General features: G+C 36.8%; 1 protein-coding gene across 6 annotated transcripts in view; it reads left to right on the top strand.

The window, feature by feature from the left end:
* ACSL3 (acyl-CoA synthetase long chain family member 3) overlaps positions 1-18,101 on the top strand; it is a 77,026-nt gene that overhangs the window by 36,251 nt on the left and 22,674 nt on the right. For 3 of the 6 annotated variants that reach the window (XM_074398963.1, XM_074398961.1, XM_074398962.1), the window contains 5 exons: positions 4,674-4,789; positions 7,398-7,810; positions 14,638-14,815; positions 16,019-16,128; positions 17,029-17,167. In XM_074398963.1, coding sequence (XP_074255064.1) covers positions 7,433-7,810; positions 14,638-14,815; positions 16,019-16,128; positions 17,029-17,167 — 805 coding nt within the window. In that variant the 5' untranslated portion in view covers positions 4,674-4,789; positions 7,398-7,432. The remainder of the gene's footprint in view (positions 1-4,673; positions 4,790-7,397; positions 7,811-14,637; positions 14,816-16,018; positions 16,129-17,028; positions 17,168-18,101) is intronic. The other 3 variants (XM_039469818.2, XM_039469817.2, XM_074398964.1) reach the window with 1 other exon arrangement.

Genomic DNA, 18,101 nt, shown 5'->3' with positions numbered 1-18,101 from the left:
ATTTTATACTTTCTTTCTCCTTAATTTTCTGATACCTTCCTTTCTGCCTCCCTTCCATCCAATGATTTTGCTTCTTACTACTCTGGGAAAATAGAAGCACCCAGAAGAAAATCTTCTACAAGCTTCTATTACTACTTCTGTCCACCCATACATCTGTGTCCCTGTTCTTCCACCCTCTCTCCTCCTCCAGGGTGTGGCTGTCTTCTGCATAATACTTTTCTTTCCTCTCCTGGATCATAGCCATCGGTCTGCAGACAAGCTCTACTTATTTATATTTAAAACAAAAGAATCTCTTTTGTCCTGGCCTGTGATCATTACTCTGTTCTTTAGAACCCCTGCTGCTTACTCTCTTTCCATCCTTTCTTGAACCCTCTTCAGTTGAGCTTAGGTTCCTAATATTTAAGCTCTTTTCAAGTTTGAGGTCAATGGAAACCTTCACATTGTCAAATCTAGTGTTTAATTCCCAGGCTTCCTCTTTTATTTCCTCTTTTTTGGCTTCCCTATTCATACTCTCTGCCCATTTTCCTTGTGTTGCTTGACTTGATTTTAATTTACAGGAGCTCTTTGTATATTTTGTCAGCATTTTTTCCATAACACTTGTTTTCCTTTTGGTTCTTTTAAAGTTGTGTTTCACCATACAGAACTGATAAATCCTCAGGATTTATGTAGGAGAATAAATATAAGAATCGACAAGAGAATTTTGAAAAATATGGATAGTGAAGGTCTTAACCAGATATTTAAAGCAGTAGTTCTTAAGCATTAGGGTACAAAAACCCTACATGGTTGCAGTTTAAAAATGAATCTGCTATAAGAGTTTTCAATTTTTAGGTATTGGAGCAGTAAGGAAGATAGGGAGGCATATCTGAGGAATCTATTTTAAATAATCTCTAAGGTAATTCTGGTATGATTGACCCATGGGCCACATTTAAGAAACATGGCTGTAAATTTATATTTGGTATAAAATGCTATTAGCAAAGCAATAGGCATATACATGGCAGGAGCAGAATGGTGTTTAGAAACACATCCAAGTGTGAATGAGAAATTATTAATGAAGAGGACATTTTGTTTATTTGGGATAAGAGTGGCTTATTTAAAAATGGTTTAGGCAGTTCATCTGAGAGGAAGAATTTAGCTTTCACCTTTATGCAATATAAAAAAATAAACTTTGTTGACTTAAAGATTTAGATATAAAAATTAGTCAAACACTAGAAAAAATACAGGAGACCAGTAGTTTAACCTTTGGATAGCTGAGGCCTTTAAACACTAGGTTGGAAACCTAGAAGCTATGGAAGAAAAGACTGACAGATTTAGCTGTTCAAGTTTACTGTTGAAAGGTAATGTTATAGGGCAAGGGTCCCAACTTAGAGTGCAAGGGAGGGTTCTTGGATCTCACGCAAGAAGGAATTCAGAGCGAGTCCGTAGTGCACAGTAAAAGGAAGTTTATTAAGAACATAAAGTGGTGAAAGAACAGTTATTCATAGACAGAGCAGGACGTTCCTGACAGTAGGAGGAGGAATGCGCCCACCCTAGGTATAGCACCCATATATACAGAGAGATGCGGTCTGCTACAAGGTTTGTGAGAAAAGAATAATTTTCTTAATTACTGTATTTTGCAAGAATCGATATTATCTTTAATGCAAAATTAGGAATGCCCTTGTTCTCCACATACTGGGATAGCTGGATACTCCCAAATCTGGGTCTGTTTTTAAAATATTAATTTGTTCCCTTAACTGTAAATACCTGGAAGCTAGGAATGCCTAATTTTCTGGAAATGTAGCCCAGCCTCATTTTCCTATCCCTCACTCAAGATGGAGTCGCTCTGGTTCGAACATCTCTGACAATAATACTCATTCTAAGGTGAAGCAACATAAAGTATGACTAGTTCTCAAGATTTTTTTATAGCCACCTAGCAAATAAGATGCAGTTGTCCAAATTTGTTACTTTACTTAATTTATCTAGAACATTTTAGAAAAATTTAAAGGCTTAATTGAATGTGGCTGGTGTCACTGGGCTGCAGTTGAAGACTTGCTCTGGGGCTCTCTCCTCCTTGGCTTTTGCAACACTGTCTTCTCCAGTTTCTCCTTTACTGCTTTCCTCAGTGGTCTTCCCCCCTTTCTTGGCCCTGTGGATTGGTTTCTTTTCAAAGTTTTCTGTCCTTGAACTTGATCTTGTAGATTTCCTGTGTGTTCGGTTTGGACATTCTTACCCTTCTTCCCTTTTGGCTCCGAAATGTGTGCTTCTAGCTCTGGCCTCTCTTAAGTTTCACAGTTTATATGTATATTTGGATGACTCACAGGAACCTTAAACCCGTGTTTCAAAACCGTTTATTTTCTTTCTACTGACCATCCAACCACTGACCACCTATTTCACTTGTATTTTTCCCTTGGTGGAAGGCACCAATATAATTTTCTCTCCTTGTATTGTTGCAGCTGTAATTCATGACTCAATTCTGTTTTGTATTCAGAGACAGAATTAGTTATTGGGAAGGACTGGGGCAACAGCTGCAACCTTTGCCACCTTTGGTAGCTGCTGGCCCTGTGTCACACCACCTTAACCTCTTGCTTGAGAAGGGTAAAGAAATATTTTTAGCTTTTAATCTAATTTCTTTGCCTGTAGTTTCTGCTGCCTTCACGTTGTCTTCTACTTATAGTTATTTCCTAAACCTGTATTTGTATATGTTAGAATGCAAACTAAATTCTTTTCAAAGGGCACTTCAACTTTGTCTCCTTCCCTCCCTGCTCTGCTGGTTTGCTTTTTGTTTCTTGAACATGTACTCATTTTGGTGCTTGGTCAGCCTGTGCGGCGCCATCACTTCTAAAGCTCCATCCCTACTCCCACTCCCCTACCCCATCCTCACTTGGCCTTAGCCTTTTAAGATCTCAAAAAAATTGCCATTTGGTCCAAGAAGATGTTGCCGAGAATGCTAGAACTAGCCTCTGTCTTTTACTGTACACTTCCTGAAGCACCATTTACACTCGTTGTTTAATACTTATCTTCAGTTGTATGTTCCATTTGAGTTAACTTTTTGTATGGTGTAAGGAAGGGTTACAACTTCTTTCTTTTGCTTGTTGATTATTTCAGTACCATTTGTTGAAAAGACCATTCTTTCCCCATTAAATTCTCTCACTACCCCGCTGAAATTCAGTTGTCCATAATATAAGGATTTATTTCTGGACTCTTATTGGTGCCATTGATCTATATGTCTGTCCTTTTGCCAATACCACACTGTCTTAATTACTGTTGCTTTGTAGCAAATTTTAAAATTAAGACATGTAAATCACCCAAGTTCATTCTTTTTTCAAGATTGTTTGACTGTTCTGGGTACTTTTAATATCCATGTGAATTTTAAAATCAACTTACTTATTTCTCCATAAAAGCCAGCTTTTATACAGCTGAGATTCTTTTTAAGCTAACCTTAGATTTAATGAACTAGTTATTTAGGTCAAAAAGAATAATTAAGTTGATGCTACAAATTCAAACTCAAGTATTGTTGAGGTAGCAAATATTTTGTTATCTGAAACCTCAGTGGTAAACACAATACCCAAATTTAACATATTTTTGCTGCTTGTTAAATACATGCCTTTAGATAAATAATACTTAAGTAAACTAGTGGACAAAATTAGATAGCAAGTCTTTTTCATATCTAACTTATTTAACTTGATACACTTTCCAGCTTTCAACATAAGATAATGTTATTTCTTATTAGATAATGTTACATAATTCAACTTGTCAGTATTATTCTAGTGCTGTTAGCTATATTAATTACATGAGGACACTGGTGTAAGAGGACTCAAAAATTCACTGGGTTGGGTAGAAAATGAGAACTAGACAGTGATTTCATCACTATAAAGTTAGTTGTTACTTAGCATCCCCTAATGCTAATATATGGCAGATCCCTGTAGCCATAAATTGCACTCTGGCATTTAAGGGATTAAAATACAGTTCAAATCCTTCAATAAAATCGCATCATTCACACCATTACCTTTGAAAATAAATGCTTGGAATTCTAGTACATACCTTAGATCTTGTTTATACATGCCATTCAATTTATTGTAACACTTTTTAAAAAATATGCAGGATTTTGTTCCTTAATTCAGCTGAGTCCAGGTTCTTGTCTCGTGACCAGAAAAAAAATTAGGCATGTGAATACATTGAAGGTTGAGGAGGGCAGAATTTATTAAGCAAAAAGGAAAGCTCTCAGCAAAGAGAGGGGTCCTGCAAGCAGGTTTCCATCTCACAAATTGAGTACCAGGACCACCACACAGGAACTGAAGAGGCCAGACTCCTCCCCTTCATAAGGCACAAATTCCTGGTGGCTCCACCCCGGTGGGCACACTGGGGCAGACTTTGTCCCTCTGGGTCACAGGTTTCATCCTGGAACAGCATTCTGGTCTTTCAGCCTTCAGGTTGTTTCAGGCTTGAAGGTGAAGTTTCACTGAGGACCCTTCCCTATGTGCCTGGGCATTTGTTTGCCTCTAGCCTCTATCAACATGGTATTACAGATACAACACAGAAGGAAAAAAAGTTAAATCAAACTTTAGGAAATTACCAGCCTAACAGCATCAGTAAAAATGGTACTGTTGTAGTCATGGCATGAAATACACATAAAATCGAAGGCTGAGTTTATCTTAATCTTTCTTTCTTTTTTTTTTTTTTTTTTCTTTCTTTTTTAGATAAGATCTGGCTTTGTTGCCCAGGCTGGAGTGCATGATCTCGACTCACTGTAATTTTCGCCTCCTGGGCTGAAGCTATCCTCCCACTTCAGTCTCTTGAGTAGCTGTGACGACAGGTGTGTGCCACCATACCTGGTTAATTTTTGTAGTTTTTGTAGAGACAGAGTTTTGTCATGTTTCCCTGGCCGGCCTTGAACTCCTGAGCTCAAGTGATTTTCCCTGTCCTCCCAAAGTCCTGGGATTACAGGTGTGAGACCCCCATGCCAGCCTGTTTTACAATTACTGAGTGCTTTCAGGTTGGAAAATGCATTGTGAAACACTCAAAGATGTTGCTGCGATTATCGAGTGCTTTCGATACTGTATAAATAAGTGACAGGACAACACCATAGTTACATGATTGGAACTCAAGAATTATTAAATGATGGGACTGAAAAGAGTCATGTAAATCATTTGTCCAGAATTTATAATTTTTTTATCTGTATCCCAATAAAATAATTAAACTATGTATATTCTCTAAAATAGCCTTCCAGTTTGCCCAACATGCTTGCTCTCCTGGCTAGATACTAGCTAAAAATTAACAAAAATAGTCTTTTCTCCTATTACTACGTGGCAAAGATGTAAAACCCTTTCTTGCCAGCGGCACTGCCCTCTACTGGACTATTTAAGGTATTCATTCAGCAGGTCAATGTGACTATTTTACAAGAAGATAACAACACAATAGGTGTAAGTGTAAACATCCCATATCCCAAATAAACTGAAGTTCCCTGAATAGGTTAAAAAAAAAAAGCCCTTTAATAAGCTTTTACCATTAAAACAATTCTGGTAATTTTGAGAACTGGTAATGAAGTTTATATAGTCTTAGTCTCCATTTCAGCCTTGGAGGCAGATGTGCGGCAATAATAATAATAGTAATGGATGGGCATGGTAGGTGTACGCTCATGTCAGTCTTTTATGATGATTTATATATTCATAAAAATCACATTTTTGTGAGTTCATTCATGCAACGGATGTTTTCTTAGGCATAAACATAGGTCATAGTAGACACATACTGAAATAGGTCATATCCATTAAGTCTCTTGCTGCAAGCATCAAAACTTTTCAGAGCTATTTCCTCTGTGAAAATTCATTTTAAGTTGCAAGTTGTTTTTTTCTGTGATTCATTCCCATGCTTGAGATTTGCAGTAATGTAGAACTAGTTTACCATCACTCCCGAAACACTCACAGAAGGTTCCAAATTCCTGGTCCCAGGAAAGAGCAAAGCCTGATTCACATAAATGAACAACTGAGGCTGCAAGTTTAAGGAACTTTTTTGATGAAGTCAAGGAGTCTTTGGATGGTTCCAGTTCACTCTATTGCCTACTTCTTTGTTTTCCTAATAGGAACGTCTCCCACAGCCTTTAGTAGGATGCCAGTTTTTTTCTTGCTGTTGCCAAAGGATCCTTTGTCCCCAGGGAAACTGCAGTGGGATAAGGGGGGTCTTGAGTGGCTGTTTTGGAGAGACCTCTATAAGTCCTTTGCTGCCAGTAACAGTTAAGGGAGGTAGCTGTGACATGGTCTTCATCTTCTGCTTTCTTGCTAGGTTCTAGCTGAGATTTTGAAAAGAATTGTTCAGGGGTGGTAAGGGCTCAAATAGTCCTCCTGCCTCAGCCTCATGTGCCACTGTGCCTGGCTTATGTTATTTTATTTTATTTTACTTTTTGAGACAGGATCTTGCTTTGTTGCCCAAGCTGGAGTGCAGTGGCATGATCACAGCTCATTGCAGTCTCATCCCCCTGGCTGAGGTGATCCTCCCACCTCAGTCTCCGAGTAGCTGGGACTACAAGTGTGCACCATAAGTGTGTACCACCAAACCCTGCTCATTTTTCTCTTTTTTGTAGAGATGAGGTTTCCCCATGTTGCCCAGGCTGGTCTTGAGCTCCTGGGCTCAAGCATCCTCCTGCCTTGGCCTCCCAAAGTGCTGGGATCACAGGCATGAGCCACCATGTCTGGCTATTATATTATTTTTAATTCAGAAACAAATATGCAAAATTAAATTTTTAAGGAGAGTACTTAGTTGGATAGCATCTTTTTCCTGGGTTAGGATACGTTTATTCTTAACTCTGATGTTCTGGTTGTAGGAAGACCATTTGTTTTCATTTTGCCATTTTCCCACACAGAAAGCTTTAATGTTTCCCAATGACCTTTATGGCAAAAAACAAATTCCCTCGATCTAGAGCCATTGTGGAAAATGAATTTTTTTGTGTTTGCAAACTCCAGTTGCTTGTTGCTGACTAGAATGCAAATGCAGCTCACAGGGAAGGAATGCAGTGATTGTTTGGCAGATGGCTGCTGGAGCTGTGAGAGAGGGTGAATATGTCACATTTGTAAAGTACTTGCCATCCCTAATGCAGTGAGATGCTAAAGCACAGGAAATGGGTAAATTTTTGGTCTCCCCCCGACCCCTTTTCTGACTTGCTCCCTTTTTACTACTGGGAAATGTTTGTGGATACTTGAGGTTTTGGTTGGAATGGCCACCTGTTCACAGTCTGATGTGGAAATTTGTAATTCTTTTGTTAATAGCTATCGTACAAATGAGTCTCTTTGAAATATCAAGATGTTGTAGGGACCAGTATAGTAGCTGCTGCCTGGTAGGGAAAAAAAAAAATCTTCATTTGCTGATGTAACTTTTTAAAAAGTTATTTAAAAATGATTTTGGACTAACACCTTTCTTTTTCTTCCTTCTAGAGTCTTGCTGAAGTCTGTTAATTCTGCTTTTTGAGATGAATAACCACGTGTCTTCAAAACCATCTACCATGAAGCTGAAACATACCATCAACCCTATTCTTTTATATTTTATACATTTTCTAATATCACTTTATACTATTTTAACATACATTCCATTTTATTTTTTCTCTGAGTCAAGACAAGAAAAATCAAACCAAATTAAAGCAAAGCCAGTAAATTCAAAACCTGATTCTGCATACAGATCTGTTAATAGTTTGGATGGTTTGGCTTCAGTATTATACCCTGGATGTGATACTCTAGATAAAGTTTTTACATATGCAAAAAACAAATTTAAGAACAAAAGACTCTTGGGAACTCGTGAAGTTTTAAATGAGGAAGATGAATTACAACCAAATGGAAAAATTTTTAAAAAGGTAAGGTGATCTTTCATTGCCTTTGAATTCTTTCTGAATAAAGTATTCTATCAGAAATGAAGTAAAGGAGCAGCACAGCCTGCTTCCATTAGAATTTGCTGTTGAAGGAGAAACGATGTAGGAAGGGGGCTAGACTCTCCTCTGATCTATTTCTGTACTTACCAGCACTGATATATTCTGAGTTTTCAGAAGGACATTGAGACCCACTGGTTGGAATATCTAGGGCAGTTTTGGGTATGAAACCATACTCCCTGTCTGTCTCTAGAGCAGCTAGGGGCTGGAAATGGCTCCAGGTTTTGGGGTGGGACCTGCAGTGTTAAATGTCACTTAGGTGTGGGTTGCAGTGAGTGCTTCATATCTTTGTCCTTTGGTTGTGGCAATTGCATGGTTCTTAAAACATTTCTTTTCAGAAATAGAGAAACCGCCATTGTTGGTTTGAAACAATGGGCAATATGTCTTTGGAGTCAGTGTAACAGTGATTAAGAGCCTGGACTCCAGACCCAGACTATAGGTCTGAATTTTGGCTTTGCCACTTACCAGCTTTCTGATCCCGGAAAAGTAGTTTAACAGATTTGCCTCAGTTTCTTTATCTGTAATATGAAGATAATGATCATTACTAATACTCAAGAGCCAAGCTGTTCTAAGATCTTTACGTGTATCATTTTAAGATCCAGTCACCCTATGAGTTAGTTATTATCTTCACTTTACAGATGATAGCACTGAGACACAGATAGTTTAGGTAACTTACCCCAAGGATGCTATAGCTAGTGAAGCTGGGACTGGAATCCAGGCCTTCTGGCTCTGGAACTCGGACCCTCCACTCTTTGATTATCACTTCAATAATCACAGCTTTCAGGCTTCTTGTGAGGATTGAGTGTGTGTGCGCGTATCTGCAATGTGCTTAGAACAACAGTTTGTGGCACTTAATGTAAATGCTCTAGCTTTTATTACTACGTTACTATTATCTTGAGAATTCAGTGAGGAAAATTATAGTAGGAAATTCAATGAAGAAAATTAGATCACGGTATAATGCTTCACTAGTGTAGAAATGGCATGAGAATGCTGTTTATGAATTTGGATATGTGACTTTCTTATAAGTAGTTCTTGAAATTCTAGTAGGTTAAAAAGTGAAGATAAAGTATTTTTTAGAGGGGATACAGTGATCTGTGGTTGGTTGATAATTTGGTTAGGTAGTAGATTTAATATCTTTTAACCATTTCCAGCTATCTTGATCCCCAACTGCCTTTTTTTCTGTCAGTTACAAAGAAATCGTCAGATCTTGAAGGAGAGTCCAAATAACTGCAACTATGGAATGCAAAACCCAGAGTGCCTTGTTTGCTGGAGGGCCAGAGGGTTGTTGCTTAACATCTTCTATATGGCCCATTAATTCTGCCACTTACACAAATCTCATACATCATTTCCTTCCAAACATAAAGGAGATGCCAAACAAGTTGATGTCAGTAATTCCTAGAAACTAAAAATATTTTAACTTGACAACAGAATCTGTAAATTTCCTCACCTTTAAATAGAGTACTTCTATATCTTGTTTTATCAGAAACAGTCCTGATTTATACTTGTTGCTGTGAATAGTGGCCCCTTATGGTCTCAAAAGTGCCCTAGTTTGGATAGTTATATGGTCACTTTACTTTGAAAACAAATTCCCTATTTCTTTTGCAGACTTAGAAAAAAATGATTTTTTTTACACTTAAGATCTAGCTGAAGTTAATAGCATATTTCTAGAAATTAAAATCATGAGTTAAGCATGTTAAAGTTTTCTTCTCTAGCCTATGGATTGTAATTTGCAAAGCACTTTATCATAATGAAGTTGGCTTTTCTCATACTTAGCACTGCTTTTTATGGTACACTATTGAGTCTGTGTTTTAGAAATCTGGTAGTTATGAAAAGATACTGAAAGCAGAACGTTTTTATGTGCAAAAGTTTTCCATTTCTCTTTCTGCGTATAGATTCATTTTTGTCTTTGATACGCTATTTGAATTCAAAGGTTGGATTTTCTTTTAGTCTAATCATATATACAGAAGTCTTTTTTTCAGGAAGCTTACTTTTCCCCCCAGTATTCTACATATATTTTATTCATTTTATGTGGCTAGTATTGTCTTTCAGTTGCCATTCAGTAGGTATAGCAGCAAACTAGTTTTTAATTATGTAAAAAGAAAAAATGCTTACCTGTTGAATATGAAATTTCTTAATTCATGTATCAGTATAATTAGGACAAAATAAAATCCTAGAGCTATCATAGTTGTTGCCTGAAAGTGCATGTGTAAGTGTACATGGCTCTTTCCTGCCTGTCCTGACCATAGTGCCTTTGTATTCATTGATTACTCAACAAAGCATGAAATATTTGTTAGAAGGTGAGACAAATTGTTTTTTTTTTTTAAGCAAGTTTTTCTGTCTCTACTTCATTACTGTGAAGTTTTATCTAGTTAGTACAGGAGGTTTTGAATTTCTGTATGTCAGAAGATCTGCCTAGTAGCATTTGCTATGAAATTAGCATTTGTGGTTCTTCAAACTTCGTTCAGAAGGCTGTGTCTAGACTCTGACATGGGAACATGTTATATTTTTCTTTAGGTTCATTGGGAAAATAGAATAATTTTTAGGTTTTGCATACAATAAATGAAACAAATATTTTCTCTTGGCCATACTCAAGAAGAAAGGGTAGAGTATCACTGGTTAGCTGAGGCCTTAGTTTCTTTTCATTCTGTGTTGCAGCTGATCTGTAGACTGCAGAGTTGGTATCTCAGCCGCATGTTAAACATGTTAGGCTCTTTTTTGTTTTCCCCTTTCTTGGTTTCTTCGTACACCCATTGCGTGTGTCAGTAGTGGCATCTGCCTGAAACGTTGAAAAGGGGAGCTTTCACTACTAGTGGTTTAAGCTGTGTGCTTTTCTGCCGTTAGTGCCTGTTAGCTGATCAAGCTCAGGAGGGAAGTTAAACTTACTTTGATAAATTGTGTCTTTATTAAATAGTTTCCATATTTGAAGATAATCTTCAACTGGAAAAGAAAATGAATGACGTAGCAATATTTAAAATATTTTTTTGAGGATTAACCCCAGAATATTGTATCTGATACTGTAGAAGGAAAGATGAACAAGTCTTATTTCAAATTAATGAACTTTGAAGCTTTGTTTCCATCTTATCCTAATAGTCTATTTTGAAGTCCTGAGGGGAGGATGAGTAGAAGAAAAGGCAGTGGCGATGATCTTGCTCTCAGTATGTGCAAGATAGAGTAGCCTCCAGCTTCACTGCGAACAGATTCTTCCTGAGGGGACAGAAAAACAAAAGGCACTCGTGGCTTGGCAGGCCTTTTCAGGATCCTTTAAAATTTCATAAGGTTTTATAAAACTATAACAGATTTAAGAGATGGAACCTGTGTCACCATCACCTGATTCCAGTGTTCCCAGCAGTAAATGTATTGCATTAATGTCTTCTTGAAAAGAACAGTGAAATGATTTCAGAACAACTTTAAAATATATGTATACCTGAAATAGAACAAAGTTGCAAAGACTAAAAATAGAAACAGAAAAGAGTACAAAGCCACAGTGAGCTATCAGAAACACTTAATTTTTTCTTAGGTATTTTACAAAAATAAGAGAGAGCTTAGAAAAGACTTCACTGTGACATTCCTTCTAAATTGATCCAAAAAGATAATAGAAACACTCATTTATATCTTTGTAAGTTGACTTAGCTTTCTTTTCCTCTTTCTTAATGCTGTCTTTTGTGTTATTTCTTACTCCAGTCACATTTTTTACCCTGTTTGTATATATGTATAGTATTTATTTTCTAATTTATTAGGACATTTGCATCATGCTATATAGAACAAATTATAATCAGTCTCTTGGCTGGGTTTTGTAGGTTGGTTATGATATTGCTCTTCTTTTAGTTTTTCCTTCCAAACTGTCCCTCTCCTTTCATCCTGTTTATTAAAAGCACTGCTGCACGCCAGATTGTTTAAGTCAAAAAATCAGAGGTGTCTGATTTATGTCTCTTACAGCCCCCTCTTTTTTAACAGGCTTCCTCCTTACTTCCACACTTGCCCCCAGCTATAATTCACTCACACATAGTAAAAAAATGATTTTTCACAATTGTTTATCAGGCCACCTTACTAACCTGCCTAATAAGACCCTGACTTCCTTCTACGTGCACTGTAGAAGCATTGTGATTTTGTGGTTTATCTCTGGAATGAGTTTGCTTGGCTTCATATTCTAGTCCCATCACTTATTAGTTACATGATTTTTAACAAGTTATATTTACTCTATGTCTCTCTATTCTCATGTGTAAAATAGGGATAATAATAGTAACAGTTTTTTTTACAGTTATGGTAAGAACTTACTAAGTTAACACTTGTGGTGTCCTTAGCGTGTAATAAGCACTAGTAAAGGTTAATTACCCTCATTATCATTATCTTGATTATTACAACCATCCAGATCACTTGAGTATTTTCACTCTGTGGCTTCCCTCACAATAATTTTTTTATAATCTTCAGTTGCAGAGAGAAAAGTTAAATGAAGCCAGGTATACTTTATTGAAGAAGACAGGAACATGTATAATTTTGAAATATTGCTAAATAATGAAAGTAAAACAAGTCCTAGTGCTTAAACTAGTGCTTAAAAGGTTTTCAGTATGAGACTGGATTATCACCTATAAGTAAAGAAGGAAAGGTGGAAAATCTTTCTTTCTCTCTCTCTCTCTCTGTGTCTGTGTGTGTGTGTGTGTGCGCTCTGTGTGCTTGTGTGTGTGCGTGTGTTTTGAGACAGGGTCTCTGTTGCCCAGGCTAGAGTGCAGTGGTGTGATTGATCACAGTTCTCTGCAGCCTTGAGTTCCCAGGGTCAGGCAATCCTTTTGCTTCAGCCTCCCAAGTAGCTGGGGCAACAGGTGTGCACTGCACGCCTGGCTAATTCTTACTTTAAAAAAAAAAAGAAAAAGAGAGATGGGGTCTTGCTTTGTTGCCCAGGCTGGTCTCAAACTTCTGGCTTCCAGTGAGTCTCCTGTCTCAGCCTCCCAAGGTGTTGAGATTGCAGGTGTATGCCAGTGCACCTGGTCAGAGGAGGGTATCTGAATAGAGAAGAGGTTTCAGGCCTATTTCAGAGGGTGAGAAAACTAATAGACCAGGGACGTATAATAGGATTGCTTCAGGGTGCTGAGGTCCTGGATTTAATAAGGTTAGCTGTTCTGCAGCAGTGTTCAATGATGTTGGCAAGGAATACTTACTTTAAATCTTGTCTTGGGCTAACCAACCGTAGGGGCAAAGTTAGGATTAGAAACTTTTTCAGCACAAATCAGACAAAATTATAGAGTGGGTAGGATCCTCTAAATGAAATATTTATGAAAAAGATAATTAGTAGATGATTCAGCGGTTTAAATAATTAAAATCATGAGATTGAGATTTTGTTTTATATTTTATTTTTTATATCTGTGGAAATCTTACACTCATTTGATTTCTTTGCCACATGGTGGCATCATTGCATGAGTTTATATATTTGGATTGTATGTCAAACGCCTTTTCAGAGCACATATATTCTTTGAAATTTATAAAGCCTGTCATTTACATTCTAAAATCTGGAAGATATCTCATTCTTAATCTTTGGAGTGTAAAATTCTTAATAATTGTAATCCAGTTCCTGCACATTTTGGCCAAGTTATCATCTATCTTCTCACCCCCACAGAGCTCCTTTTGAAGTCATTGGAGCTCCCTGTGCTGAGCATTTCATGGGGGTGAAGAGCAAGGTGAGAGTTTGGGACCAGTAAATTAAATAAGTATTATCTTAAATGCAGTTGCTTTATCCATCACAATAACAATTTATTTCTTAAATGCATAATTGAATAGGACACTAGATGGCAGCATTTATCCTTTCCATTTTTATCTTCATCCAACCTCTTATTTCCAGAAATCTCTTCAGTGTTGTTTACATTATAAAATGAATATGGTCAGGTGATTTTAAGGTGTTTGAGATGTATATTACCGACACAGCCTTGTTTGGGAATTAATTACCTAGTATTTTTGCAGAGGGAGGAACTTTTTATGCAATCTACGTGTAATTAGGGATTTATGGTTTTGTCTAAGTTGAGGAAAATTTCTAAAGACAATATGTTAAAGAGCTTTAAAAGGACATTTTTACTAATGCATACTTGATATTACCTGCCCTTATGATAAACAGATAAAATATTGAAAGCCTGGTGGTGCCAGTAAGCATTCAAGGCTTGAACAGAGGGACTTTGAATAATGTAACTAGTCCACCTGGTTGTGTAAACAGAGACTTGTTTACTTTGTTATCCAGAGTTTGATATGGCAGTTCAAGTTCAACAATTATAAATATTTCTGTTAGCTTGGAAAGGGGAAGTTTCTGTGAATCATATTATATCTGATACTGACATTTAGGAATTCCTAAATAGAAATTAAAATTTTGGCATCTGTGGTACTTGGTAATAGGCTCAGTATTAAGTTAACACCTAATTCATTTAAATAGATGAAATTTATAAGTCGATTATTAGTATATGACTGGCCAGGAAGTTGACCTTTAGGATCCCATCAAACTCTCAATATTTCTGAAAATCAAAAATAAAGCCAAAAATTCCCCTGGTTACATTGAAAGATTTAGCATAAGATTTGAGTTGTTACAGATGATGTCACAGAATAGCTAATTTTTAAAATAGATTTTCGCTAAAACTCAATTTCTAGCTTTTTATTAAAAAATAGTTTTATGCAAACATAACTTTCTGGTTCATTATAACATTTGGACAGTATTCTGGTTTCTTTCTGTAAATTATTTTGATTACATTAAAATGTATTCATTTTTGTTTTTGTTTTAACAGGTTATTCTTGGACATTATAATTGGCTATCCTATGAAGATGTCTTCGTTAGAGCCTTTAATTTTGGATGTGGCTTACAGAAATTGGGTCAAAAACCAAAGACCAACATCGCCATCTTCTGTGAGACTAGGGCTGAGTGGATGATCGCTGCACAGGCGTGTTTTATGTATAATTTTCAGCGTATGTAGACTTTCTTAACTCCTGGAAGAATGGACTTAACAGATATTCATTGAAATACTTTACTCTGACGAGGTTAAAATTCTAATGTTTATTTTCACCAAGTGTCCAGTTAATGAAGAACTCTGCTATGACTTGGAATTTGTGGTTTATACCAATCAGTATTGCAGTGAGGCTTGAACCTCTTAATAGTGAGACTTTCAGGGTCTTGAGAACTAGACCTACACTTAGGGGCCGTTGTTCCAATAGCATGTCTCAGGAATCCTCTTTAGAAGTTACTGTCATTTTGTTATATCACCTCTATCAGTCACAACAGTTGGCCTCCGAGGCACTTCCATACTGAAACATGGTGAATTTCAAGGTGCTAGGGTAGATAATAGAGAGTTTTCGTATTGTAGTTATTTGAGTGGTAAGCGTGGTGGCTCAGTCTGTGAGATAGTTCTGGAAGCATAAGTTCAGAGGTGTTGGTGCCAAAAGGTGACAGTAATTTGTGGATGTTTAGTCTCACCCTTCAGGTGAAACAGTATACTTTCACCAGATTTCTTGCTGTAAATTTCCCCACTTTTTCTTTTAAACAAATATTCCATTTTTGTTTTCACAAGTTTAGATTTACATTGTTTCTTTTGAGGAGCTTTAAAAGAATTCTTTTCAAAATCATTTTGTGTATCTTTTTTTAGTTAGGCAGAAAGGAAATAAAAGATCTATATTATTCATGTTCGATGGTTTCAGCATTTCTGAGAATGTTTGTCTTTAGATATTTTACTTGAGAATAAGCGGTACTGCCACTTGTTCGTGCTCTTTTCTTGACGTACACCATCAGTCTGACATTCAGTGTGTCACTTTATTTGTGTGTGTTCTTTTTCACATTATAGAACCCAGTGGTCAAGAATTAAGATTTTGAAGTTTTAGAAGTCAGTTACAATTCCTTCACAATGTGATAGTCCCAGAGTAACATCTATAAGTGAAACAAAATAAAAATTAAAATATCTCCATCTTTAAAAATTGGAAATCTTGGGGTATTTAGGGGAGGGTGAGTAGGTATAATGTTGATTAGTATAGTAAGATAGCTTTTAAAAACATAAGACTTATAGACTATGAATTTAACAGTTCAGGGCTCTGAATGCTTTTATTCATCTCCACTTTCAGAGACTTTACATTTGTAATTAAATGTTTGAATATTTGACTGGTTGCTTCTTTTCCTTTTAGTTGTTACGTTATATGCTACTCTAGGAGGTCCAGCCATTGTTCATGGGTTAAATGAAACAGAGGTGACCAACATCATTACTAGTAAAGAACTCTTACAAACAAAGTTGAAGGTGAGGACTCTAGTTACTTTCTAACTGTCTGATACTTGAGAATTTTCAGTGTCATGAGCCCTATTATTGATACTTATTTCTTTTATGACTTTTAAATCTTTCATCTTTGTGGACTTTTATGAATATCATACTTTGTTTTTTCTTTAGCAAATAAAAAAGTAGATTTTATATCTATTCATGTGTAAGTATCCAGGTTTATAAATTGTTAATATGCCTATGTCTAAATTGAAGGAATTATGACTATTATTTCTTTTATTGTGTTTGTCTGTTTTCTAGTCTACTTTTAGTAAATTTGTAATTTTGAAGGGTTATATTTTAAACTGGTAATTTGTATTTTACCTCTGAAGCACTAAGTAATTAGAAGTTTTCAGACTTTTTTGAAAGTTAAAAAGGGAGACTTTTAATGAAATTACAGTAAAAAGAGGTTTCTTTGGTCTCTAGACAGCTCCCAGAAATATCTGGGGTATTCTTTTCTTTTTGACCAAGTTTACATGTGAACGTTCTCCTCCTTCCCTCTCTATATTTTTATGTAGTCTCTTGAAAATACGAGGGGCTTCTGGTTTCTCTACAGTTCAGGCAGGCTGTGTTTACTACAGTTCAGGCAGCCTGTGTTTACATGCCCATTTTGTAAGGCAGTACCTTTCTTGATCAGGGTTTTACCAAAGACCAGGGGTATACACAGTGAATCTAATGCTATAAAATAATAATTTAAATTCAGACCAATACTTACCCATCTGTAAAAAGTGAACTTTATTATGTCAGTGTACCCTTTCTTCTTACTTTTTTTGAGGCAAGAAAGTACTTAACAATTCACCAAATATGGTAAACTACTTAAGTCCTGAATTATTCACTAAATTGCTTGAAAAATAATGAACATGATGAATGTTGGTGTATTTCTAGGACATAGTTTCTTTGGTCCCATGCCTGCGGCACATCATCACTGTCGATGGCAAGCCACCAACCTGGTCCGAGTTCCCCAAGGGTGTCATTGTGCATACCATGGCTGCAGTGCAGGCCCTGGGAGCCAAGGCCAGCACGGGTATGTTCCACTTTTCTCATTCCTTACTTGTGCTTTCTGGCGGCCACATTCTCCAGAATTATGCCAGAGGTTTGCTCTTGAGGTCAGCTCAAATCACATATCAGTTTTCTACTATCAGTTGGGAAAGCAGATCCCTCTAGGTATACTTTTATCTAGTCTTGAAGGTTTTAAGGAAAAATATAAACATTAATTATTAACGTTTTAAAAGTGGTAGTTTGAAATTTAAAATATTTTACATTATTCAATTTTTTATTTCCTTTTTATGATAGTTTTGGATAGGTTAAAGTTTATAAATAATGCCGTTAAACTTACCCTGTGTGAATTGGCCTGTGAGTGGTATTAACAGAGTGGCTGAATCTGGAGGCCTCCTTTTATTCCCTGCTCCAGCTCGTCCCTTTCCTAAGGTGACAGCCTTATCCTCCGACTGGCACACCTAGGCATGGTGACTCCAGAAGTTCCTATTCTCAAAATAGTGTCAGAAAATGTTGGCTAGTATACCAGTGTTTAGAGATACTGCAAAAGCTGCTGGGATGCTCGGACTGTGTTTCCTCTGTAGTTGGAAACATAGTAATTAATTAGATATAAGCATTCACTCAGCTCAAATTTTAGGCACTCTGAATTTTAGTGGTGGTGGCACATTTAGATGCAGATATGTTGTGGACAGTGGTGTGTACAAGTCTAGTACTCGAGTTATGACTTAAGAGATTTGGAAGCTAGAAGCACTCAGGTTTTAATTATAGCTGTGGGAGTAGGGGGTGAGGTCACCCACAGGGAGTGGTGGCTTCAGAGGTTACCAAGGACTAGTGAGAGAGGAAAGAAGAACATACCTAGTAGTGTGTGGTTCCTGGAAGCCAAGGGAAAGGAGATCTTGTTGAGTCGTGAGCAGGATCAGGGCTGCATGCAGAGGTCAGATGACATAGGATTGTCGCTTCCA

The sequence above is a fragment of the Saimiri boliviensis genome, chromosome 5 (genome assembly GCF_048565385.1).
Source record: "Saimiri boliviensis isolate mSaiBol1 chromosome 5, mSaiBol1.pri, whole genome shotgun sequence".
NCBI lineage: Eukaryota > Metazoa > Chordata > Mammalia > Primates > Cebidae > Saimiri > Saimiri boliviensis.
The sequence above is the reverse complement of the archived record's forward strand: the minus strand, read 5'-3'. Positions and strand labels throughout refer to the sequence as shown.